The sequence below is a fragment of the Eretmochelys imbricata genome, chromosome 17 (genome assembly GCF_965152235.1).
Source record: "Eretmochelys imbricata isolate rEreImb1 chromosome 17, rEreImb1.hap1, whole genome shotgun sequence".
NCBI classification, from domain to species: Eukaryota; Metazoa; Chordata; order Testudines; family Cheloniidae; genus Eretmochelys; species Eretmochelys imbricata.
This window is the reverse complement of record NC_135588.1, coordinates 2,813,026-2,839,213: the sequence shown is the minus strand read 5'-3', so window position 1 is coordinate 2,839,213 and position 26,188 is coordinate 2,813,026. Positions and strand designations below refer to the sequence as shown.

General features: G+C 43.8%; 2 protein-coding genes across 4 annotated transcripts in view; both read right to left on the bottom strand.

The window, feature by feature from the left end:
- Positions 1-18,601, bottom strand: part of GOSR1 (golgi SNAP receptor complex member 1) — a 67,033-nt gene extending 48,432 nt beyond the window's left edge. For 2 of the 3 annotated variants that reach the window (XR_013348248.1, XM_077836485.1), the window contains exons 1-6: positions 18,517-18,601; positions 15,167-15,287; positions 12,333-12,420; positions 11,885-11,992; positions 8,104-8,195; positions 4,746-4,820 (exon numbers count right to left, since the gene is read on the bottom strand). Coding sequence is in view for 2 of the 3 variants with exons in the window: in XM_077836485.1 (XP_077692611.1) it covers positions 4,746-4,820; positions 8,104-8,195; positions 11,885-11,992; positions 12,333-12,420; positions 15,167-15,287; positions 18,517-18,550 (518 nt within the window). In the remaining variant the exon portion in view is untranslated. The remainder of the gene's footprint in view (positions 1-4,745; positions 4,821-8,103; positions 8,196-11,884; positions 11,993-12,332; positions 12,421-15,166; positions 15,288-18,516) is intronic. The other variant, XM_077836486.1, reaches the window with a different exon arrangement.
- A 2,507-nt stretch (positions 18,602-21,108) lies between these two features.
- CPD (carboxypeptidase D) overlaps positions 21,109-26,188 on the bottom strand; it is a 34,223-nt gene continuing 29,143 nt past the window's right edge. Inside the window, exons 20-21 of the mRNA XM_077836313.1 lie at positions 25,782-25,881; positions 21,109-25,045 (exon numbers count right to left, since the gene is read on the bottom strand). Coding sequence (XP_077692439.1) covers positions 24,819-25,045; positions 25,782-25,881 — 327 coding nt within the window. The 3' untranslated portion in view covers positions 21,109-24,818. The remainder of the gene's footprint in view (positions 25,046-25,781; positions 25,882-26,188) is intronic.

The window sequence follows — 26,188 nt, the reverse complement described above, 5'->3', positions numbered from 1 at the left end:
TCAAGGTTCCTTCCCCACTCTGAACTCTAGGGTACAGATGTGGGGACCTGCATGAAACCCCCCCTAAGCTTATTTTTACCAACTTAGGTTAAAACTTCCCCAAGGTACAAACTATTTTACCTTTTGCCCTTGGACTTTATTGCTGCTACCACCAAACGTCGAACAAATATATAACAGGGAAAGAGCCCACTTGGAAACATCTTTCCCCCAAAAATCCTCCCCAAACCCTACACCCCCTTTTCTGGGGAAGGCTTGATAAAAATCCTCACCAATTTGCATAGGTGAGCACAGACCTAAACCCTTGGGCCTTAAGAACAATGAAAAAGCAATCAGGTTCTTAAAAGAAGAATTTTAATTGAAGAAAAAAAGTAAAAGAATCACCTCTCTAAAATCAGGATGGTAAATACCTTACAGGGTAATCAGATTCAATAATCAGAGAGTCCCTCTAGGCAAAACCTTAAGTTACAAAAAGACACAAAAACAGGAATATACATTCCATTCAGCACAGCTTATTTTATCAGCCATTTAAACAAAACAGGTTTCAGAGTAGCAGCCATGTTAGTCTGTATTCGCAAAAAGAAAAGGAGGACTTGTGGCACCTTAGAGACTAACACATTTATTTGAGCATAAGCTTTCGTGCATCCGATGAAGTGAGCTGTAGCTCACGAAAGCTTATGCTCAAATAAATTTGTTAGTCTCTAAGGTGCCACAAGTACTCCTTTTCTTTAAACAAAATAGAATCTAAACACATACCTAGCTAGATTACTTACCAACTTCTAAAACTCCATTCCTTTTCTGTTCCTGGCAAAAGCATCAGACAGAGCACCTTTGTTTCTCTCCCCCTCCAGCTTTGAAAGTATCTTGTCTCCTCATTGGTCATTTTGGTCAGGTGCCAGCGAGGTTATCCTAGCTTCTTAACCCTTTACAGGTGAAAGGGTTTTTCCTCTGGCCAGGAGGGATTTTAAAGGTGTTTACCCTTCCCTTTATATTTATGACAATCTTCATATAACCTTTGAAAGTCTACAGAAATGTGAGGGCTCATTCAAAATAAATAATATAGTAACAAGCCTGACAATGATTCAGCTCAGCATTTTACATTGGCTGACTGATTATAATGGCCTACAGTGAAGCACAAGTCAGGCAAGAAAGCTACCTGTACTTCATCAACCAAAAAGGGAAAAAGGCACCATGATCTGTAAGATGAATGGCTACCAGGGAAAACTCTATCAAGTACGGAAGTTTACCAAATTCATTTTTAGTCAAAGTATATTTGGAGAAGAGATATATAGTAGCATTTTTATTAACTAGACTTAAGACACAAACAACTCTACTAATTCTAAACCTCACATTATCTGTTACAGTAAGAGATAACTAGATATTTTGTAGAATTGTGGAGTGTCAACTGGGCATATTTTGAGAGAGAGAGAAATAATAATAGCACAACTGTTTCTCCGTACGCTCTATTAAATAAGTTTGAAGAACCCTGGAATATTTTATACATTGTAGACACACAGGCACAGGAATACTCTGACCTGCCTTCTGAAAAGGATCATCCTTACTGCGAAATCAGACTGCTATTAAAGTCATAGAATCATAGAATATCAGGGTTGGAAGGGACCTCAGGAGATCATCTAGTCCAACCCCAAAGTCATGAGCCAACATAAGTTAATCACCACAATGAAACTTTGTCCCAGGAAAGATCAAAGCAACCAATACCTCTGTAAGGTGCTTGACCTGATTATTTCCAAAAACTTTCATCAGATGAAACATACAAGACATTTAATGGCTGCCTTTCATTGCATTGTTTTAGGGCCATTTAAAGATCTGTTGATAATTTCCTCTCTATGCACTTATCAAAAGTGTGTTTTAGAGGAACTGCAAGAGGAAATTTGCTTTTTTTTTTCAGAAAATGCCAAATTTATAACATTACTTAACTCTTACTTTTCAATCCTTAGGATATGGGAACAAACAAGTTTATTCAGACTAATAGGCACTCCTTGTTCTTCATCAGTGCACTCAATTTCAATTAGGGTTCACCTCCAAGACATTAAACCCATTGCATTGTTTCTGTAAAATTTAATAACATTCTTGATTATAAAGGTTAACAACAGGTGCAACTCAAATGAAAATCATTAGCTTATGCTTTAGACTGGTGGATTTCTGAATGCCACCAGGGATACCAAGGGAAATTGTGGGCTGCCCGTACTTTATCACCCATCTAAAAACTGTATTTTTAATTTCCTGTAAAAGCTTTGACTTAGTCTTGGCTACAACACAAAATTATCTTTAGGAACAGATATCAGCCCACAGCCAAAAACTTTCCCGATGAAATACTGCCCCCTTGTGTCAGTCTATAGTTTACCATGGCTGGGGTGTGGAAACATAGTAAGTCATAGAAGTCTGTGTTTCTTTGAAACTCAAGCCTTTTCTACACAAATATAGACTCAGAGTTTAAGGTCAGAAGGGACCATCATGGTCATCTTCTAGTCTGACCACCTACACATTGCAGGCCACAGAACCTCACCCACTCCTGAAATAGACCCCTAACCTCCAGCTGAGTTACTGAAGACCTCAAATCACAGTTTAAAGAAAGACTTCAAGTTACAGAGAATTCACCATTTACACGATTTTAAACCTGCAAGTGACCCATGCCCCATGCCGCAAAGGAAGGCGAAAACCCCCCAGGGTGTCTGCCAATCTGACCTAGGGGAAAATTCCTTCCCGACCCCAAATGTGACAATCAGTTAGTTAGAGCTTGAGCATATGACTGCATCCTGAAAGTAAGGAAATGCCTAAAGAGCCACAGCTTTGTGACACCGTTCTGCGGGATTTTGCTCCTTTTCACCCTAATGTTCTTGCGCATATTCCCATTTTTAATGAATGGCCGCACAGCATCATTTTGTAGAGAAAAGTGTCCAATGTAAAGGAGGAATAAATTCCAATGTGCATGTTGATTGGTCAGATCTCATTTGAATGAGAAAGACCGATTAAATGTGCTTGTTTCAAAATCCCCATACACACAGTTGAAATCACTGAGTTCCTAGAGCTTTGAGACCATGTAACTTGGTATTTGAGGCAAACTTTCAAAACCACAATTCCCTCTGGATGGAGAGTAACAGAGATCATCTACTACATAAATAGATGAAGTCCTTCATAGTTAGAGTGAGAAAAACAGGACTAAGGAGAAGTCTTTGGGCTGCCTTTTTAGTTTTGGTTAAAAAAATAGATATCAATTTTAGATGTATTTAAGGGCGTTAGTAATTCTGGTATGTGAATTTAGTCTTTTCTACACACTTAGCATAGACAAGTGAAAAGCAGATTCTCATTCTATGTCTAACACTGACAGGCACAAAAGAAGATAGATTTAGTGACATAAAAAGAGCAGAAATCCAAAGGCAAATAAAGAACAAAAGCTGAATCATTACAGTGTGTATGGTAACACCCACTGTTTCAGTTCTCTGTGTATATAAAATCTCCCCACTGTATTTTCCACTGCACGCATCCGGTAAAGTGAGCTGTAGCTCACAAAGGCTTATGCCCAAATAAATTTGTTAGTCTCTAAGGTGCCACAAGGACTCCTTTTCTAAAAGCTGAATAGTTATTTTGCACATAGAGTAGTTCCGTTGAAGATATTCCACAAGGAATAGACAGTATTGAGAAAAACAGGTACAGCAGGACACTGCTTCTTCCAATTGGGAGACAGCCCTTGTATGTGTCAGCTTCTAGGTGGAGAAACTACCACAGAATCAACTACAAAGACGGCTGCACATTCACCATATCAGAAAGACAGATGCTGGTATTGCTAATACAGAAAGACTGTTTTAAAAAAATATATTAAATAAAAATCACAGAGTAAGAGGAGGCACATAGCCAACAACAAAAACTTACAGAATTGGCTCGTAAAATATCCACGAACACTTTCAGCAGCATAATTTGCTATTGCTAGTGGCAAAGAAATGTTTATACGTGACCTCAGTGTCACAATCTAGTACCCTGTGTTCTTGCCTATGTAATGTACATTAAAGAGTTTACTGTGTTCATTAGATCCTGGCCACTAATATATTTCAATCTGGTTTGTATAAATCTTGTTTGTTTAAAAATCTTCTATCCACCACTTCATCAGCAAAAACACAATAAGATTATAAACCCATCATTTTTGAGAAATCTAAGCAGAAATTGTCCAACTTCCAATGTTCATTAAACTGAAATAAGAAGGAAGCACAAACAACAAAAAATAACCATTAAACAAAGCATTTCAGTTAAAATATGATTGCAATTACACAGTGAAAGATTCTTCCAATTACCACGTAACTGAGCTGGATATATAGCTGCAAAATTGACCTCATCGCCAAGGAACGGAAGATACACAAGATAATTCATTTGCTGCCCTGAGAGAATTCTTCCATTTGGCCTTTAATTAGTAGTTTCAGCCACAAAACATCTAAACTCACAAGGAAACTGCCATACTGGTACAGGCTACTTAGCGAACTATCCTGTGTCCAGTAGCGCCGTATGCTGGATGCTGCAGAAGAAAGTATTAAACCCGCGTAGTGTCCTAGCACCTTGTAGAATATTATGGAGGAGATTTTCTCCCAGACCCTAGCTGTGCTTGGTTTTTATGTTCTGAAGCATGAGGACGAATGGCTCCTGTAATCTTTGTCCGAGGCACTATAACTGTAGATGCTGTTCTTATTCTTTTACCATAAGAAAAAGAATGGTTCATCCAGATATTTAAGAAAACCTACTTTCGAAGGTGCTCATGTTCTTTCAGGAACAGCTCCGTTCTTCTATTATTCACACCGGACCCACTTTTATATGACCTAAGATTTAAAAAAAAAAAAGTGAAACACACTTTTGCCAGGAATTCTTTTCACAAGGCAGCATTTATTGATCTGCTTGTATCAGGGCTGTTGATTGATCACAGTTAACTCACGCGATTAAATCAAAAAATTAATTTTTTAATCGAGATTAATAGCCATTTTAATCTCACTGTTAAACAATAGAATACCAATTGAAATGTATTAAATATTTTGAAGGTTTTTCTACATTTTCAAATATATTGATTTAAATTACAACACAGAATATAAAGTGTACAGTGCTTATTTTATATTTCTTTTTACAAATATTTGCACTGTAAAAATGATAAACTAAAGAAAGTATTTTCAATTCACCTCATACAAGTATCGTAGTGCAATCTTTGTCATAAAATGCAACTTAAAAATGTAGATTTTTTGTTACATAACTGCACTCAAAAACAAAACAATGTAAAACTTTAGAGCCTACAAGTCCACTCAGTCCTACTTGTTGTTCAGCCAATAGCTAAGAAAAACAAGTTTGTTTACATTTACAGGAGATAATGCTGCCCACTTTGTAATTGCGTCACCAGAAGGTGAGAATAGACTTTTACATGGCACTTTTGTAGCTGGCATTGCAAGGTATTTACGTGCCAAATATGCTAAACATTCCTATGCCCCTTCGTGCTTTGGACACCATTCCAGAGGACATGCTTCCATGCTGACGACACTCATTAAAAAAATAACACATTAATAAAATTTGTGACTGAACTCCTTGGGAGAGAACTGTAGGTCGCCGGCTCTGTTTTACCTGCATTCTGCCATATATTTCATGTTATAGTAGTCTCAGATGATGACTCAGCACGTGTTCTTAAAATGAACAACTTTTTGCTGCAGATTTGACAAAACTCAAAGAAGGTACCAATGTGAGATTTCTAAAGATCGCTACAGCACCCAACCCAAGGTTTAAAGAATCTGAAGTGCCTTCCAAAATCTGAGAGGGACAAGGTGTGGCGCATGCTTTCACGAGTCTTAAAAGAGCAACACTCAGATGCGGAAACTACAAAACTCGAACCACCAAAAAAGAAAATCAACCTTCTGCTGGTGGCATCTGACACAGATTATGAAAATGAACATGGTTCGGTCCGCTGTGCTTTGGATTGTGATCAAGCAGAACCTGTCATCAGCATGGATGCATGTCCTCTGGAATGGTGGATGAAGTATGAAGGGACATGTGAATCTTTAGCGCATCTGGCGTGTAAATATCTTGCAACGCTGGCTACAACAGTGCCATGCAAATGCCTGTTCTTTCAGGTGACATTGTGAACAAGCGAGCAGCATTATCTTCTGCAAATGTAACCAAACTTGTTTGTCTGAGCGATTGGCTGAACAAAAAATAGGACTGAGTAGATTTGTAGGCTCTTAAGTTTTACATTGTTTTATTTTTGAATGCAGTTGTTTTTGGTACATAATTCTACATTTGTAAGTTCAACTTTCATGATAAAGAGATTGCACTACAGTACTTGTATTAGATGAATTGAAAAATATTATTTCTTTTGTTTTTTACAGTGCAAATATTTGTAATCAAAATAAATATAAAATGAGCACTGTACACTTTGTACTCTGTGCTGTAACTGAAATTATATTTGAAAATGTAGAAAACATCCAAAAATATTTAAGTAAATGGAATTCTATTATTAACAGTGCGATTAATCACGATTAATTGTTTTAATTGCGCAATTAATCATCATTAATTTTTTTAATCGCTTGACGGACCTAGCTTGTATGTTAAATTCAGTTATTTCTAAATCACCAAATGGAAAAGTCTCAGGGTCATTAAAATACCCTTTTTTAAATTGATAGACTAAACCATAGAAAATGGATTTAAGTGTTTTACCCTACCTAAATATATACCTACCTACCTACATACACACACACACACATATACACCCTACCTATATATATATATATATATATATACATACACACACACACACACACAATTTTCCAAGTGCAAAATGGAACCCAACCCTAACTAGAGAGAGGCTATAATAAATCAGTACAGACAGCTTTCTCCCAGTTTCACCTGGGCTCAAAATAACCTCTTTCAGAAAAGAGTTTGCTATTTTCCCATTCAGAAGCATGTTCTAATTTCTCTTTCCCTGAGGGAAACATTCTGAAATGTACACTGGATAGATAAAGGAAAGGCAGGTGCCCTCTGCTGGTGTTTCAGAGAGACTCACTAGGGGGTTGCAGAAGGAAAAGTAAACTTCCAATTCATATCCAGGCTTAATTATATTACAAACACTTGAGGTTTGTTTTTTTAGAAATTCACTGAAACACATTCTGGACCCCACCCTAAAATCAAGGATTTTTGCCACTAACGTCAATGGAAGGAGCACTGGGCCTGTATTTGAACACAGTTCTGCTTGTTTACTATTACAGTTTATTGCTACCAGGGAAGTTCACATGAAAACATAATCTTTGCTCCTAAAAGCAGTAAATGCTCCTGCTGCGATCCCCTCACGTGAAGTTAAAATGGTTGTGAGGTTTGTGTTGTCACAAAGAAATCCAACTCAAGGTGAGGAATATAGAAAAGCAGAAGAGCGCCTACAAAACGGAAGATCCTATATTTTCAAGCAAACACCCCTAGAATTAAATCTAGGGAAGAGACACACTCAAAAATAGGACAGTGGGGATAGGCAGAAGCATTTCTCAGAAGGTTTTTCAAAGATTAACTTTTGCCTCATGGAGAGTCTGTATCTGTGGTTTACATCCACAGCTGTTAAATATGATCTCAAACAAGCATGTTAACAGCTCAATTCGCAAATGCAATTTGCATCTTTTAAAAGCAAGTAATTATGATTACAAGCTGCTTGTATCAAAAGTGAATTTTGAGACAATCATGTAGCCAGATCTGATTGAAACAACTCATTAATTCAACCTGAAACTTATGGCAATTGTTCCAATCAGAATAGTCTTTTTCTTCACTTTATATTGGAAGCTTTTGACCCTCCTTTAAACATATACTAATTCATTTGATTTAGGGAAGCACACATCCCACACTACTAAAAAGGAGAGCCAGGAGTACTTTTAGTCCTGGAACTTTTGGCTAATAGATTTAGTTTCAGTGTACAGCTTCATAATACGCCCGACAATGTACTTGAAATGAGCCCTCTCTGAAAGAAGCGCTTTAAAAAATCATGCAAATGTCTCAGAAAACAGGGTGATGGTTCAAAAAAGTATGCTTCTTCCAGTCAGGACAAGAGAAGTGTTCAAGTCTATTGCTATTGTTTATACTCAGACTTACTCAATATCTTTCCGTACTGATCCCAAGAGATTTTCCCTTTCCCGCACTGCCATAAAGTTGGTTTTGGTTTTATGGAATTCATGCGTGTAATCCTGCAATAAAAGAAGTATTTCATCGCCATTAGATCTCGACAAGGGCAACACTCTGCCAACCAAGATCTGACTAACAGGTACTAAATAGACAGAAAACTAGCCAATAAAAAGGCTAGTAAAAATGGAAAATAGGCTTGAAAGTTTTATTACTTCTATAGCATTACAGTACTTGCTTAATAATGATCTCAATGGTTACGGTTATACTGGAACTTTCATTATAACCCCCTCCTCTTGTTTTCACATAAAATAAGAATGGCCAGACTGGGTCAGACCAACGGTCCATTTAGCCCAGTGTCCTGTCTTCCAACAGTGGCCAATGCCACAATCTTCAAAGGGAATGAACAGAACAGAGCAATTATTAAGTGACCCATCCTGTCATCCAGTCCCAGCTGGTGGCAGTCAGAGGTTTAGGCACACACAGAGCATGGGGTTGTGCCCCTGACCTCCTTGGTGAGCAGACATTGATGAACCTATCATCCATGAACTTATCTTAATTATTTCTGATCCCAGTTATCCTTTTGGCCTTCACAACATTCTCTGGCAATGAGTTCTGCGGGTTGGCTGTGCACTGTGTGAAGTACTTCCTTAAGTTTGCTTTAAATCTGCTGCTTATAAATTTCATTGCATGACCCCCTGGTTCTCGTGTTATGTGAAGGGGTAAATAACACTTCCTTATTCACTTTCTCCACATCAGTCATGATTTTATAGACCTCTATCATATCCCCTCTTAATCATCTCCTTTCTAAGATAAACAGCCCTAGTCTTTTTAAATTCTCCTAGTATGAAAGCTGTTCCAAACCCCTAATCATTTTTGCTGCCATTCTCTGTACTTTTTCCAATTCTAAGACATCAGAACCCCGTTTATTCGAGCCTCCATTACCAGGCTCTCTGTATTATCCGAACAACCAGCAGGAACAAATTAGTACTGCTGTTGTTGCAACTTAAAATGATCATCTCTGCATTTTTAAACACTGGTTCTGTTTACTCGTAATGGTTTATGTATCCTGTAAAGAAATGTTTTAATGCTTGAGTTTATCATTTCTGCATTTTAAAAACTGGTACTCTTCACTAGAAGTACTGGGTCATGTAAATAAACACTGTAAATAACGAAGGGGGCTAGGTTTTAATGCTTTGTAATGATTATCATTTTTGCATTTTTTAAAAAATTGTACTGTTTGTGATGTTATATTTAAACAAGCTAAACAGAGATGGCGTCTTGTGTAACATTAAACAGACTTTGTAGATGGTCCCTATAATGTTCAGGGTTAAAGAGTAAAGAGTGTAAAAATGATCAATACAACTTGTTAAAAACTTATGTTGGTTTTCCTGCTAATAAATGAACAAAACATTTTTTGCAAGAATTATCAGTTTGTATATATTCTGTTAAATAGATAAGAAAAGTAAAAGTAAAAAAACTAAAAAACATTCAGACATTAGTGCACAGGTTCTCAAACTGTGGTCCGTGGGCTCCGTTCAGGTGGTCTGCGGATAGTTCCCTCTAAGGTGTGTGCTTGGGTAGCCACACACGAGAGAATGAAGGGCTACCCACCTAATTAGTGGAGCCGCGCAGGCATGGCACCAGTAATTAGGTGCCTGAACCCTGGAGAAGGTGCACATATGAGGTGAGGTGAGGTGGTGGCCTGGGGGGGGGGGAATAGGGGGTAGTGGGCTGAGAATAGGGGATGGGGGGAATTTGGGATGTGCAGGGCTGTGGCAGCCAGAGAAAGAGGTGACTTTCCCCAGCTCCAGGGCTGCAGCTGTCGGGGAGAGACACCCCCCCACTCCTTCCTAGCCCCACCTCGGGGGCTGCCGCAGTGAGGGAGAGACCCCTCCCCCTTCCCAGCCCCAGCTCTGGCAGGGGAGAGAGGGCACATCCATCACACTAGAAAGGTAAGACTACTGATATTAAAATATGAGTTGTGTGCTTTTATTTGTAGAATAAAAAAGTTAATTATTATGAAGTTTTTTTTAATATAGCGCTTTTATCCAAAGCACTTTACAAATAGTTATCCAACAGTACAAACAACATTTGGAAAGATCATTAAGTGGTCCACCGAGACCCTCACCAATTTTCAAGTGTTCCGCAGAAAAAAAAAGTTTGAGAACCACTGCATTTGTGTGCTTTTTAAATGGATAGTGTCTCTTAAATGATAGTCTCCCACACAGCATGTGAGTTTAGGCCATTTGATGAGCGGACATTAAAATCCTACTCTCAGAACCTGGAAATTCACACATTTACCCTGCAGCTGGGAGATACACGTGCTAGCTCTGCTCAAGCCAGTGCACTAAAAATATTTGTAGCAGCATGCGTGGCAGCTAGGGCTAGCTGCTCAAGTACGTGCCCAGGAGTCAGATTGGATTGTGCCCAGGCTGCTGCCTGTGCCACCATGGGCACCACATTTTTAGAGTGCAAGCTTGAGCAAAACTAGCTCATGTTTGTCTACCCAAACGGGGAATTACACCTCCCAGCTGCTGTGCAGATGTACCCTAGGAGTCTTTGGACACAGAGTCAGTTTGCTGAAGTTGATAATATTTAAATCTCTCGGTATGAAATGTATCAATAATTCAATTACAAGACTTCACGGATGATCACACTTTATTGCACTACACAAAGTGCCTTTTGTTTTTGGGTTTGTTCTTGTAGTTTTAAGGCAATAGCATCAAATGGGATCTTAACTGAAGATCTGACAACTGGTTTTAATGTAGATTTCGTTATTCCCCCCTCAGCAAAGGGGGCACTGAGTAATACAGCGAAAAGGTCCAAGCCGGAAGCCTTTCTAGAAAGGCAACATCAAATAGAAACTGGATGTCGGCTTGTGCAGAAGCCTTGCACTCCCTGCGTGACATATTTGTGAAGCTAGTGAAGGAACACACGCATTCAAATACTGAGAAATTGTGAAACTTCCTTAATAATTTTACATCAAGACCAGGTAGTCACTAAACCAGGAAAACTGCACAGACCTCTTGGGACCTATGGCATATTCATCTTTTTGTTCATTAATTTTAGCTGCATTTAAAACCTTTGAATATGAGGTTCAGTTTTATATTCAGTGCTTTCAATTGCTTATTTCAACAGCTTCCCTGGGACAGCTTTTTCTTCATCTGAGAGTCCGAACTGTAATTAAGTTTATGTAACTACTGGATGTTAACAAAAAATAGAGTAGAATAAACCCAAGCCTGAAAACTTTACATCACAGACCAAAAATAGCTTCCTTATATCATTTTTGAAATATATAGAAAACCAAGAAGGTAAATGTTATAAAGATGACCATTTTAAGATAGAATTATTTAATCAGTTGTATCCACACAGTGTGCAAAACCACAACAGTTGTGGGTAAGATTATTTCCTTTTGGTTATTAGGATCCTATTTTCTATATCCTTCCCTTGCAGCATATGAGACAAAGATGTCTTTTCCATCAGACATTTTAACCTGCTATGCATTGGTCACAACTAAAACTGATAGCATTTACTTTTCAGTGACACAGCATCCCTCAAACTTCTCCCTGCCAATCAACATTGTAGGGTTTGGGTTTTATTTTTTTTTAACATTTTTATACACACGCACACACACACCTACAAGAGTATTTGGATTTTGTGTGAGGTCAGATCACTAAGTACCACTCCCAAGTATTATTACAATAAAGACACAGCGTAAAAACAAGTAACAAATGTATTGCATGTGACTTACCTGCAATATGTCTCTGTGACGCTGTAACGTGTGCATCAGTGCTGCATTCAGGGATGGGACTCCCGCGCTGTTGGTGTACTCTGCCATTTTGTCATTTATTCCAGTAAGCTACAGAAAACAACCAAAAACCAAAGGTTTCAGAGTAACAGCCGTGTTAGTCTGTATTCGCAAAAAGAAAAGGAGTACTTGTGGCACCTTAGAGACTAACCAATTTATTTGAGCATGAGCTTTTCTGTAAAGGTGCTACAATGCTGGTTAACATGTTCTCAGTGAGGTATTTACCAACCACTGTTACCAGTGTTACTAAACATCTTGTTTTGTTTAATGGAGGTGTATTGCAATCTGTGTCATCAAGTGCACATTCTACAGCCTATGCAGGAACGTTATATCTATTAAAGTCTTCAACGCCCTATTAGGTATTGAAATAAGAATATGACAATTCATTTACCTTTCCCAGAAGTTGCTCAATCTCCACTGCCATGGTTTCAAACATTCGGTCTTGGCTCGACCCATTTAAGAGAGGAGTCGTGTCAGAACTAAGAGGAAAAGAGCAGCAGCAATTACTGAAAGGCACAACATCCTTTTGTGACAATTCGGACACAACATGTCAATATCAGACATAAGTACAAGGGCAATTTTATTTTCTAAATAGGTTCCTAAAGTCAGAAATTAAATTTAGAAAAAAGATACATTTTCCCCTGTATCAACTGCCTCATTAGTCCAATACCTCAGTTAAAATACCATGAGATATATACCCCGCAAACAGTCTAAGGCCACGTCTACACTTACTAGCTTACAGAGGCACAGGTGTCCTGATACAGCAGTGCCGCTGTAAGAGCGCTCGTGTAGCTGTGTTATGCTAACGGGAGAGAGCTCTCCCATCGACGGAATAAAACCAGCTCAGCAAGCTGCAGTAACTATGACGGCAGGAGAAGCTCTGCGGCCAACACAGCGCTGTGCACACGAGCACTTCTGCTGGCAAAGCTTATGTCACCTGGGGTGGGGGTTGTTTTTTTCACACTGCTGAGCTATGTAAGTTTTGCCAACATAAGCACCAGTGTAGACACGGCCTTACTTCCCTCTAGAAGCGAATATCTGGTACTGAATCATACTGCACCTCACGTCAGAAATCATTACTTGCCGAACAATGATGTTTCTTTCCTACACTGTTCTTTATTATTCCATTTTAGCAGGAAAGTGGGTTTCAATATTAGTATGTTACAATTACGTAAATGTACATTAACAATACAGTGCGAGAAACTCCTGCAGACACATTTTAAACAAGAACATGCCACAGAGAAAAATTGGGATAAACTGTGTTTTCTACATAGTCCATCTCCCCTATGCTTGTCAAAGCAGTTAAAAATTATACAGGGAAAAGAAAATCACACACAAGCAAGGGGATAGGAGCGAACACACAACAGACCAACACCTGTAAGGTAACAGCTTACATCTTTTGTGAAGGCAATACTCTTTTCTCTGGTAACCTGCAATTATGGAATAGGAAGAGGAAAGAAAACTAGTGTCTTTTCTACCATCCATCTTTCTCTCTGGAAGTGAGAAGTCAGTGGTATGTCCAAGTTTCTGGCAAACACTGCACAATACAACTCTGGCAACATGAGAGAGAGAGATGGAGCAGGCAGGGGTGGCGGCAGCAGCCCTGATTTAGGAAGGGAGTGGTGACTCCTGGCGCTGCTCTTGGGCTTCGTCTGGGAAACAGATTCTGGGTCACTCTGCTCACCCTGAGCAATGTTAGAAGAGACTCATTCAATCTGACAATACATTTAGACTCAATCCATTTTGGTGTTCTCTCTTTGAAAACACAGCAAGAGACAGAACTGTTGTGCTAGGAGAGGGGGAATGTGGCTTTCAAGGGGTAGGACCGCAATCTACTAGTACTTCTTGGGAAAGGCAGATAAAACAAAGACAATCAGACCAAGGTTTGTTTCTGTGGATTGGGGGGAGTGAAGAGAAAATGAGAACACAATTAACTAACACTTGGCAGTCAAGTTGGGCGGCTTCCATTTAGGTGTCTTAAGCTCTATTATTATTTGTATGGCAGAAACACTGACAGACCTCAGTCAGGGATAAGGCCCCATTGTGCTGGGTGCTACATGCAATAAAACATGCACTCCATGCCACAAAGAGCCTACTGTTTTAGCCTCTAAGCAACAACAGGTGGACACAAATGGAACCTGGAAGAGGGAAGAAAGAAGGAAAAGGTGACAGTGACACAATCATGTTCAGAATGAGCAGCAGAGGTCACAGTACACGGGATGCCTAGATATTGTTGAATATTTGGTAGGCAACCCAGTAGAGGGGAGCGTTAGGGAAGGTTTTGAAGGATGAAGATTTCTCTCACTTTAGGATTGGAGCGAGTTCCAGAATGACTCCCCTTGCAATAGACACATAATTAATATACAGTGACTGATCAAGACAAGGCTGCATGTGCATAGGCACCGTTTATGAAGATAATAATGTAACTGTCTTCACATTTCAGAAAGAAGTAGAGTCTGGTCTTCAAGGTGGAGAGACTTATAAAACTTAACTATGCTTGATTGGGGAACGCACATAAACCTGACACTAGCAAATGAAGAACATTTATTAGCTCTTTTGGTAAAAGGCTTATTTTTAAAAAGGAGTTCTCACTAGTAATCCTGAAGGAAAACTTGAAACTAACGGCTGTACCCTGTATGGGTTAGAGCAGAGGGCTCAGAGTCAGAACTCCTCAGTTCAAACCCCAGCTCTGCCATGTATTCACTGTGCAAGCCTGGACAAGTCACAACAGCTCTGTGCCTCAATTTCCTCATCTTTACAATGGGGAGTATAATGCTAGCCAGACCACATGCAGATTTGATAGGCTCAATTCATCAGTATCCAAACTGCTTTCTAGCCTTTGAGCTGAAGTCCTTAAAAAACTGCAAAATGTTTTCTAAACCAATATACAACTTGAACACAGACGGTGCAGCAAGTTGTACTGCCATACTCAAGGACACAACCCCTCTATGGATTACCACAAATACAAACTAAATCTTAAACATAATTCCTCCTAATGATTTACATCATGCTAACGACGCTCCACTGTCCTTGATCCATTTGTGGTGCCCATTCACCACCACCACCACATTAAGATCAGCATATGGTTCCTAATGCCCAGGAAGGACTATTCTAATGAGCTACTTGAAAAATTAAGCATCAAACAACAAAGAAAAGTGGAAGATTAAATGAATCAAGAGTATTTAAAGCAGCCTTTTAAAAAAACATTAAGGAGTCTGTTAGTACCTATACCTGTCGCGTCTTCCCTCTCGGGCGCTGCTGTGACCGTAGCTTGTGCACAGTTTGCTAAAGGAGACCAACTTCAGATCAAGCTCATTCTCCAGCTGTCTAGCCTGTTTCCTGAGATCTGGATAAAACAACACGATAAATACGAAAGGTTAACAGGTCCCTTTACAATCCAGTATGTTTGGGATTTGCTTGTTTACAACAAACCATTTTGGGTGCAAAACAAAGGAGAGGAAGTCAGAATAAGAGACTACATCATTAAAAATAAGAAGTCAGGCAAGATATGTTACAAAAGAGATTAAATGCCTAGATGTATGCACAAGTCATGAAAATACAGAAGTAATAATTGTTCCACCACAGCGAATCAGACTAGTGACCCAGAGACTTAGCCAGGATGGAGAAGCCCTCTCGTGGTTATTTAGAACTGGACTGAATGAAGTACTGGAGAACACGCTGTTTAGATTTTTAAGCTCCATAGGTTAGGAACCATGTCTTCTGCTGTGTTTTACATGATGCCACTGTTATCAGTACACATCATTATAAAGAAACATCCACGCATTTGACACATGGCCTAAATGATCTCCCTGGCTACTAGTGTCTACGAATATTACGCAGTATGGTCTCACCTACACACAAGACCAAGTCAGCTATGGCAAGTTAGAAACTACCAAGTTTCAGTCAAGTAAATTGGAAAATCCCAGTTACAAAGGTCTCTAAGGAATTCAGGCACACAATTCCCACTGCCTTGTATGCTCCTAATTCCCTTTGGCACTTCTGAAAATCTCCATCAAAAGTTTACCAGCTGCTCCCCTCCAGTAAATATCAGCTCAGTTCTCTTCTGGGGTGTAATAGCAGTCAAGTCCTCTTTAAATGCTAGTCACACTTTTATAGAGACATCACCAGGCTGAATGGGCCAGAATCAGACCAGCTCTGTAGTTTTATACCTGCTTTTGCAACATCCAAGTCTTTACATGTCTTTTCCCCTCACAGGAAGATTCCCCTCCCCCCCCCCCCGGATACACTTCCTCATTAGCACAGCCTGATCTTATACTACTATTTACAACAACACTTTGATCAGTAAAAATTTTCAAAACCAAAATCCCATGCTTCCTCTCTTGGTCTTCATTAACTCTACCCTTTCCTGGTCATCCCCAGAAAAGCTTTCACAGTCATAGGAACACAGGATGTGTCAGACTAGATGACTGGTGCTTCAAGCTGGTATACCACCTTTAGGAGAGGAAGGCAAAATGTTCCATATTCAGCCTAGGCAACTGGTGGTAGCATACAGATAGGTTGTCAACTTTTTCACACCATAGACCATTTTAGAGAGATCTTTTCATGAACACTTTCCCATTCCTATCTCCAAAATTTGATTCACCTCTTCTGTAAAGCAACTACAGAGCTCTGGTTACAAGAATAAATCAAAGTAGGGCACTATTAAAGCAACAGTATAGAAATAAACTTGTTTAATACAGCACAAGTGGACGCTGGGTTATCTCCCATTTTGAATTTGTGCTATTTGTTTCTTCTCCCCGGATACAGGTCTTCACCTGTGCGAGAACCTGCAGCTTATCTTGCATGTTAGCTATACATCCAATTTCAGACTTTGTTGGCATACTGGTCAGCAATGAGTTTTCATCTAAGAAACCCACAGTACAAAGAGATGGGAAGCACATGCAACAGATGCAGAGATGAGACTTGGTTTTGCAATTTGCTGGTCAAAATGAAGCTTTAGAGAGTAGAAACCCTAAAAGAATCTGTGATGGGGCTAGAGCTAGCAAAATGCATTTGTGTTTGAAAAGTAGCAGATGCTTCACTAGAAGGACACGCGGCTCTCCATGTCTCCTGGAAGCAATCAGCAGACCAGGCGGAAAATGGTTGCAAAGAGAGTATACAGAAGAAGGAGAAGGAAATCCTTCTTGACCATTGCAGGCCATCAGTTTATGACTTTTAACATAAGTGCGATGCTACTCTCCTTTTTTCTGTTTTCAGCATATATTTACAGTAGTCTTGGGGTCGCTGAAATAAAGCATCCACAAACAGAAAACCAAACACACAGCTATATTTCTACAGTGTTAACACAGTCATGGTGCATAGTCCTATCAAAGCTCCCAAAGCCTGAAGAGACAAGATACATTCAAGGACGGGGAGCAGTCAAGGTCCAACTTCTCTCCTAGATCCTTGGCAAACTGAGCACTATGGCACCCTTCACCCTGGTCCCCAATCCCAGGACAAAACATGTGGAAGACCTAAACAATGGGTGGGAAGGGTGAACTTTTCCAAACAGGCTCTGACAGAATTAAAGCAGCCCCCTGCCAAGGGCCTGAGCCCTGCATGAGCTCGAGCTGCTAAAGGTGGGGTCTTTTCTCCAGACAGAAGGTCTCAGTCCAGCCTGAGCCCCACCCCTCCCAGCCGTGTGCGTGTCTGGGGGCGTCCCCTTCCCACCCATGACTCAGACAGAAACACCCCCAAAGGCAAGGCCAGTAATGGGACCCCAGGCCACACCTCACCCAGACAGACCCCTGCTTCTCAATACCATGATACCCCCGCAGGGACACCCCTCCCCAGGCCACCCGCCAAGCCCCTCAGATCCACCCCCAGCTCCCCTGCTGAACCCCCTCAGACCCAGCCCCCCCAAGTCCCCTCAGACCCAGCCCATCTCTCCCAGACCCCCCGACCCACCCCAGCTCCCTAGCTGAACCCCTTCAGGGTTCACCCAACCCCCCCAAACCCCCCCCAAGCTCCCCCCAAGTCCCCTCAGACCCAGCCCCCCTCCCAGCTCCCCTGCTGAACCCCCTCACACCCAACCCCCCCAAAGTTCCCCCCAAGTCCCCTCAGACCCAGCCCCCCTCCCAGCTCCCCTGCTGAACCCCCTCACACCCAACCCCCCCAAAGTTCCCCCCAAGTCCCCTCAGACCCAGCCCCCCTCTCCCAGGCCCCCCCGACCCACCCCATCTCCCTTGCTGAACCGCCTCAGACCCAGCTCCCCAAGTCCCCTCAGACCCAGCCTCCCCCGACCCACCCCAGCTCCCCAACTGAAATCCCTCAGACACAGCCCCCCCAAAGCTCCCCCCAAGTCCCCTCAGACCCAGCCCCCCTCTCCCAGACCCCCCCGACCCACCCCAGCTCCCCCGCTGTACCCCCTCACACCCAACCCCCCCCAAAGCTCCCCCCAAGTCCCCTCAGACCCAGCCCCCCGACCCACCCCAGCTCCCCTGCTGAACCCCCTCACACCCAGCCCCCGAACCGCCTCAGGGCCACCCCTAACCTCCGGGCTCCCCCCAAGATCCCCCCTCTCCGTGCCCCTCCCGCCCCAGGGCCCCCCCGCGCCGCTCTGCCCCCCCCCTCACCTTCCCAGTAGTTGCTGCTGCTCCCCGCCGCCATGTTTGTTATCAACGTCAGCCTGCTCCCGTCCCCGCGAGCCCTAGCGATAGAGGCCAGGAGCCAGAGCGTCCCCCTGGGGCGCTGGGACCGACGGGACGTGTAAGCCTCCCCGCGCGTCGCCCCCTGGCGGCCCGCGCCGGCATAGCAGGGCTCTGCCGCCTGCCCGCCCGAAGGCTTCCGGGGGCGGGACGGGCGGCGCAGCCTGGAGCGGGCTGGAGGTCTGGCCCCACCCGCGCGGCGCCCGCTCCATGTAACGCGCTTTTCAGACCCCCCCGCCCCAGCACCCAGGGGACATGGACCCCCCCCCCCAGCTGAGCACCCAGGGGACAGGGACCCACACCCCCCCCGGCTCAGCACCCAGGGGACAGGGACCGTGCCCCCAGCTCAGCACCAAGGGGACATGGACCCCCCGCCCCAGCTGAGCACCCAGGGGACAGGGACCACCGCCCCCCGGCTCAGCACCCAGGGGACAGGGACCACCGCCCCCCGGCTCAGCACCCAGGGGTGCTGGAACAATTTTCACAGTGGAGGTGCTGAGAGCCATTGAACCAGAAACCACCTCAAGCCAGAGGGTGCTGCAGCACACCCAGCACTCCTCGAAGCAGCACCCACAGGATGGGACAGGGACCCCCACCCCCGGGCTCAGCACCCACAGGATGGGAGGGCCCCCAGCTCAGCGCCAGCCTGCAGCAGGGCAGGGCTTGCCATGGTGCAAAGGGCGCCCAGCCACGTAGGAGCAAACAGGCCAGGCCCACACAGAGGCAGCACCCGCCTCCCCCACCAAGCACCAGCCACGCTGCCAAGCCCCAGCATCCAAATAGCACCCAGCTGGCTTTAAAAAAAATCATTTTTAAAAATGAGTGTAAGGTGTCTTCAGGCTGCTGGGGGGACACTCAGCTCACACGTCCACGCTTTTCCCCGAGCCTGAGGGCTACTTTAATTTAAACCAACCAAGTCCCCCATCAGCATGTGCCTCAGGAGCAGAGGCTTTACAAGCACCACCAAATCTCCCACGAGTTGGTAAGTGCCTGGACGTGACAAGTCCACTCACCCTCTCCCCTACCCCTTTCCTAAGGGGCCACTCAGCTGCTATGCCTCCCACCAGCCTCCGGGGAGGTCAGTTTTACATCCAGGCTCCTACATTTTCATAGCAGTTTTGCAAGGCTCCATTTAGATTCTTAAGAAGCAGTTCTTAACTATTCAGTTAATTTGCATCATCTAGTACTGGGGAATGGCCACTCACAAGAACTGCCACCCATACAGGCTGCTTTCCCCCCCAGAGGCCTCTGGCCCAGAGCCAAGGGCTCCCCCCCTCAAAAAAAACAAACAAACAAAAAAAAAAGAGTCCAGCCCTCTTGTACCTGCTGCACATGAGCAGGGACCCTCCATCCATGATCCCTTGGCAGTTCACAACATGTACAATAGCTACCTATTTTGAGGCAATAAAAGTGACAAACAGGACAGAGGGTTTTTTTGGTCACTACCTTAGTGTGTTCTATACAAATATTATCTATTTAAGAGCAGCTAAGGTCCTTGGCATAACTATTGCTGGAGAACGCTGAGCGCATACAGCTATGTTTTACCAACAGAAGACACAAGGGGTGTCACACACAAAAAAATTCCTTCAACCAGCAGGTAGGTATCCCCTCCTCAGAGCCGTGTCCAGGAGCCTGTTCAATGTAATGTACAACAGCTGCAGTTGGCAAAGGCACCAATAGTTGCAGACCCATAGTTAATAGATACAATTACTACTTGGCAGTGGTCTATTACGAGACACCACAGCTTTGTAATAGAGCTGGCGTGAACAGCCTGAAATCTTCCTAGGTGTCTGTACAGCACCTAACGCCACAGAGCCCCACACCTGACAAGTGCCTCTGGCTCCTATTACAGTGCAGCCCAGAACACTAGCAGGCCTGATACATCAGTAATAAACAGCAGCTCAGCACTTCACCTTGCCCTGCAGTTCCTAAGAGCCTCCTGGAGCTGTAGTAACATTCTTCATGCTCGTTGCACCTGTTTTACTGCAGAAAGACCCATGCCTGGTCCCATGGCAGATAAACAGTCCCCTGGAGTTTAGTGTGTAAACAGTCTTGGAGAAACCTCATTAACTACAGCTCACAACAGTGCTGACAGCAACTGACAGCACCCAAAGCAGTTGTCCTCAGAGCCAAGTTTTACAGCATTATCTTCACACAGGCTTTAATTTTCCATTCGCCTTTGCTATATGGGTGGGAAGGTGGCTGCTGGCCTCCAGTCCAGCACATGAGTTTGGGGCATTGTGTTAAGAGTCAAAAGCAGTGAAGCAGCAGGTACGTAGCATTAGAGGGGCAGGACCCAGAAGGCAGGTGCGTAGTGAAGCACAAGCTATGGCTCACATAGATTTGAGTCTTAGAGGTTGCCCTGTTGGACACCACAGATAATTTAAGAAATAATAGGAGGTTTGAGAGGGAACAGGGACTGAGGGGCCCAAACCAAGAGCCTCTTACTCCATGCAGGCTAAGACAACAACGTAGCTGCTTTGCCACTCATGAAAGTTACTAAGATTTCAGCCATCAGCACAAGAGACATCAAAATAATTTTAATAGAGTATTAGATCTCAGAATACATGTAAAAAAACAGCACGCTCCTCGTACAGAAAGTTCGGTCTCACATGGCACACAGATTGGCTTCTCTTAGTTAAGCTAAAAGTCAACCATTTTAAGTCCCTTTTTAAAAGTTTACTTTTGAAGGCACAGTGCATGGACCTATGCACTCCAGAGACAAGTGCATGGGGCTGGTGCTGGCACCTCCAGAAAGAGGGGGGGGGCAGGGGTGCTGACAGTAGCTGTCAAAGATAGGTTAAGGATGGCATGGGGTGTTGCAAAAAGGGGCAGGGAGTGCAGTTTGTTCAGAAAAATCAGTTAAAAAAAGCCAGCTGTCATTGGCATAGAAGAGCTGTACATTTGCCCGTGGAGAACTAAGCAAAGACACTCATCTGGTACAGTCTCCCACTCTCAGGTATTTACACCCACTCACCTCACACGCATTCACCTACGGTAGCTAGTTCACAATACATTCTGTGAAGGAAAAGGGCCGATCCAATGCTCTGAAATGTCTGTAGATTTCTAACACAATTTATTGCTTGTGAGGCAGAAGTTTAATTTAGAGAGAACATCTTCATATGAATGAGGAAGCCCCAACTCCCACGCAGAACCAGGTATCAAAGCAGGAAAAGCAAGAGCCAGAAGATCAGTCTGAGAAGGCAACTTTAATATAAAAACCCAAAATTGATCTGCTTTTGACCTTGAAAGCAAAAACTCTGGGAATCAGGCAGGCTTAACATTACTGACTGATAGCCCACTGGATCCTGCATAATAGGCCGAGAGCTGAAGAAATGGAGCAAAGTCATTTACTCAGCACAGCTGTAACCTGACATGCTACTTTTGTGGCCCCTGCAAGAGTGAGAGAAGATGCAACAGCAGCTCCTTAACACGGTGGTATAAGGAAGAGCAGGAGCTCCCTGCTTAGCCTGCCTGCTCCCATCACATACTTAACAGCGTATTTAGCAGCTGTTCTGTTAAAAGGTTGAGAAATGTATTTGCCATGTTTAAACATTTCCACAATGATCTTCTCATCAGTTTGGCAGCTGCATGGAGCCAGTACCTTGGAGACAGCCCTATGGCAGACAATACAGCATGGGAGTAAGTCCATCTACTACATATGGGGCATGTTCTAGGCAGAGCTCCTCTCCTGGGGAGAGAGGAATATAAATAGCCTCACAGTGCAGAATTGCCCCTGACTTCCAATATGAAGCCTTGTTTTAAAAGAAAAAGGGGCTGCACATAGCTCTCTCTACCCAGAGTTCAGTTGACAATTTCCAGTGGAGACACTCGCTCATCTACTACATCAAACCCGTTTGGTCAGGGAATTGCTGATGCTTCACATGGATACTCTGGGGGAGACGGGTATAATCAGGGCAGCAGCCAGGCCCAAGTTGTACTGGAGACTCTCCCCGACATGGTAGCTGATGAAATGCTTTTAACACAAGTTGGGGATGTAAATAACATAAAACTCCAGTCTCTCTGGGTAACTGACGAGGAGTGTGAACACTGGCAGTACAGACCCACTTCTTGACAGAGGAACAAGCTGCAGACCTAATACTAGCAACTCTGTTCCACCCAACAAATACAAGAGAGCCGACAGGTCACAACACACATGCCCACTCTTCCCCCATTCAAATCGGATACCTCCCACGCAATAACGTAGGAAGAGAACTGCGGTCTCCAACACAACGCTTGTTAGCATCTGAAGTTCTCTGAGAAGCCAGAGAGGAGACTAATAGGAAAGGCAGTGAACAAACACCATTAACCTTTGGCAGAATTTAGTACTTCAGCAACTGGTGGGTTACAAAAAGATCTTACTGTCTGGTTCCCTTGGTAGCTGCATTTCCACAAGGGCAGCGAGGTACTGTTGGGGGCATACAGCAAAGGCTGGAGAACCTCAGACCTTGTGTCTTACAAGAGGATTTCCTTGTTCGCTCCAGCTGCAATATCCTGAGTGGGTCCACCAGTGAATCATTCATTTCATGCAAGAGCCAGCCTGTTTACTGCATCATCTATTTAATTCCTGCAAGTACTATACTCCTGAAACAAGCAATACCGGCATTTGCTTCATGCTGCTGAGCCCTAGCCCCCTCCTCAGAAAGGGGAGGCAAACTAGAAAGACAGCCAAAGGCATTGGAAATCAGGAGGTCTGAATCCTCCCTTGGCACAGAATCCTCCCTTTCTAGAGGAGCCTTTTAGCTCCAACAACAGCTAAGTTTTGAATCCAAGTGTGTTCTCAGGTAGCGAGAGGTCACGCAGCTCCTGTTTACACATCAAGTGCTATCCAAACATCCCTCTTCTCTCTCTCACCCCCACCCACCCCCCTCCCGCTGCCATCTCACTATGAAAGAGCAGGAGGGACATTTAGAGGAACTCTGCTTGTGGTCCTTGAGCAGCGATATGCCCATCCTGCTGCTGGATGTCAGGCAACATCAGGGTTCAATACAGGAGCAAAGAGGTCAGCTTTTAACAATAGCAGTGGTCAGTAATGGGTATTTTTCTGTGTCAGATGGACCTGGGAGAGGAATTTAAGTCTTGCAAGTATTTGAGACTGAAGCTGAGTCATGGTGATTCCGCGAGCTCTCAATGCTGCTGCAGAACACTAGCTGTGTCTTCTCGGCTGTGGCCAGGGTTAAGAGCTTTTCAAACTCCAGCAGACCTGAACAAGGCTGAGCAGGCACATCAGTGACTAGCAGCACTTGGACAATACCCATAGTGAGCGATTACCACCATCTGTTTGGAAACCCACTCAAGTTACTCTTGTAGCATGCTACCCTGCCATGCTGCTGTTACTCCTCACTCCTGGGTTACTACCTAGTCTCCATTCCCAGACAGGCCAAGTTAAGTGTCACTGGGCTGGCTACATGGCCAGCCAGAAGCAGTGGGGGTTCTGTACAAGACTGTTCAAGTGAACTGGAGGATTTTTTCTTAAACTAGAGAATGGCAGAGTTGCCCAGCTACTGGACACCCAACTCCTATTGAGTTAACTGTAGCGCTCTCCCCCTTTGGCTGGGGAGCTTCTCACACCTGGACAAGATTATTCCACCTGTCAGTCTTCAATACAGAGGCAATTTCATGGAGAGCCCGACTGTAAAAAACTTATTCCCCCGCAAACACATCAGAAGCATTAGGAGCCTGCAGTAGAGCAGAGCAGCCCATAGTACCTCTGTACCCTTGTAGTGGGATAGAGCAACCAAAAACCAAGCTCACTGTCCATTTCTAGAGCCACTCACTGGCAGTGCAGCTGAAGTCTTGGCCATAACTGATCAAGGCTTCCCCAAAACGTATAGAGTGAAAAGAATCAAAAAGGTAGAGATAAATAATGGCTTTAAAGCTTAGAACTATGGACCCCACCAGGCATTTGGTTATTACTCCACTATCCACACGCCAGGCTGGACTGTCGAGAAAACTGCTAGCACATACTAATAAGTTGCCTTCCAAGTGTTTCCATTACATGGAACTCCAACCCCTGACCTAGAACCCTGACTGCGTTCACAGCCTCTGACATCAGCTGACACGTGCCTAAGTAGGAATGGAGCAAAGAAGAACCCTGGAGGTTGAGAACTGCCACCCACGTCTCTGGAGCTTACGCATTCTGCAAGCTAACGTTCCAGATCTCTGAAGCATAAGAGCAGCCCCACATTGTAGGGCTTGTCCATAGGGAGCTTTCCTTTCCACTTGGGGTCTCAGGGTTTGCTAGAGTACAATGTTTCTTCTTCAGTGTCTGTCTCATCCTGGAATTCGTGGCTCAGGAGGGATTTCTTAGAGCCGGTGGACATCATGCGGATCTCGTCCTCATAGTCATCATTGTGCTGCCGGAGGCGATGGAAGCCATCCTTGTGCCTGTTGGACTTGATGGAGCAGACGCACCAAATGATGCAGGCTGTGAGGACCACAGCTGACATGGTGGCACCTGCCAATGAGAAAACACTTAAGTCAGGGCCATGTGAGTACCCGCACTCCTGCTAGACACTTCCAGCTTTCCTGTCACTTACAGCACGAGCTGTGCCCATAAGAGGGACGAGCTATAGCTGCTTTCTTCATCCAACGGTGCCAATGCACCTTGCCCCTAACCTGCAGCAAAGGGCCCCTCCTGTGCAGCAGCTTCAGATGGGCAAAGCTGGGACTGGCACAGGGTAAACCCAAACTTTCCTCGAGCTAACCAAGAATATGATCTTTGGCCTCCACAGGTGATAGCCACCTTATCCTTGAACTCCTCCAAACCCACGTAGTGGTCTGGCAATAGCCAGCTGTGCCGCTTTCAAGGTGGCAGAGGGTAAGGAATGATACTGTCTTACTCCCATGGCCAAGTAATGTGGACTTGTCAGAAGCAGGCTTTTCCCATTGCTATCACCATCCCTCCTCATTAGCCAATCCACAAAGGGCCTCACTAAGAGTGCTGCAAAGATCTCCAATAGCCACCCACTTAGCTGCAGACATGGCATTAGCAGGCATAAACGTTGTGGGATAAGCCAGCTGGAATGAACACTGTACCTAGAATAAAGGGCAGGGGAATGACTCAGGACCATAGACTAACTTAGTGTTAAGGAAGGGTGGAGGGGAGAAGAGAAAAATTATGGTCAGAGCTGGGTCTCACATCCTGAATGCGCTCAAATAAAGGGTCCTGAAAAGACAGTCTCACACATTACCTGCTACAGTTACCACGAGCTCCCTTGAAAAGCCAAATATCCTGTTATCCATGTCAAACACAATCACCACGGAGCTGGCAGCATCATGGCGCACCTGCACCTGGAGAAACAAATGGATGGGCAGAGAACGTTCAATATTTTATGTTAGCATCCAGGTAGGAGAGAAGCACGTGGTAGGCACATGGACTTGCCAACAGCAAGTGTGATGCAGAGGAAGTCATGCCTCAGAACTATCACGGTGGGAAGTTCTCTTCCATCCACTACACAAGTTAAATACAGCTACACTGGGCTGAAAAGCAAGGCTGTTCAGCAGCTATTGAAGACTAAATAGCTGAAAAAACAGATTCGAGTAAAAATTAGGCAGGACCCTTAAATGAGTCTAGTAGTCTAAGGAGGCCACAGACAAG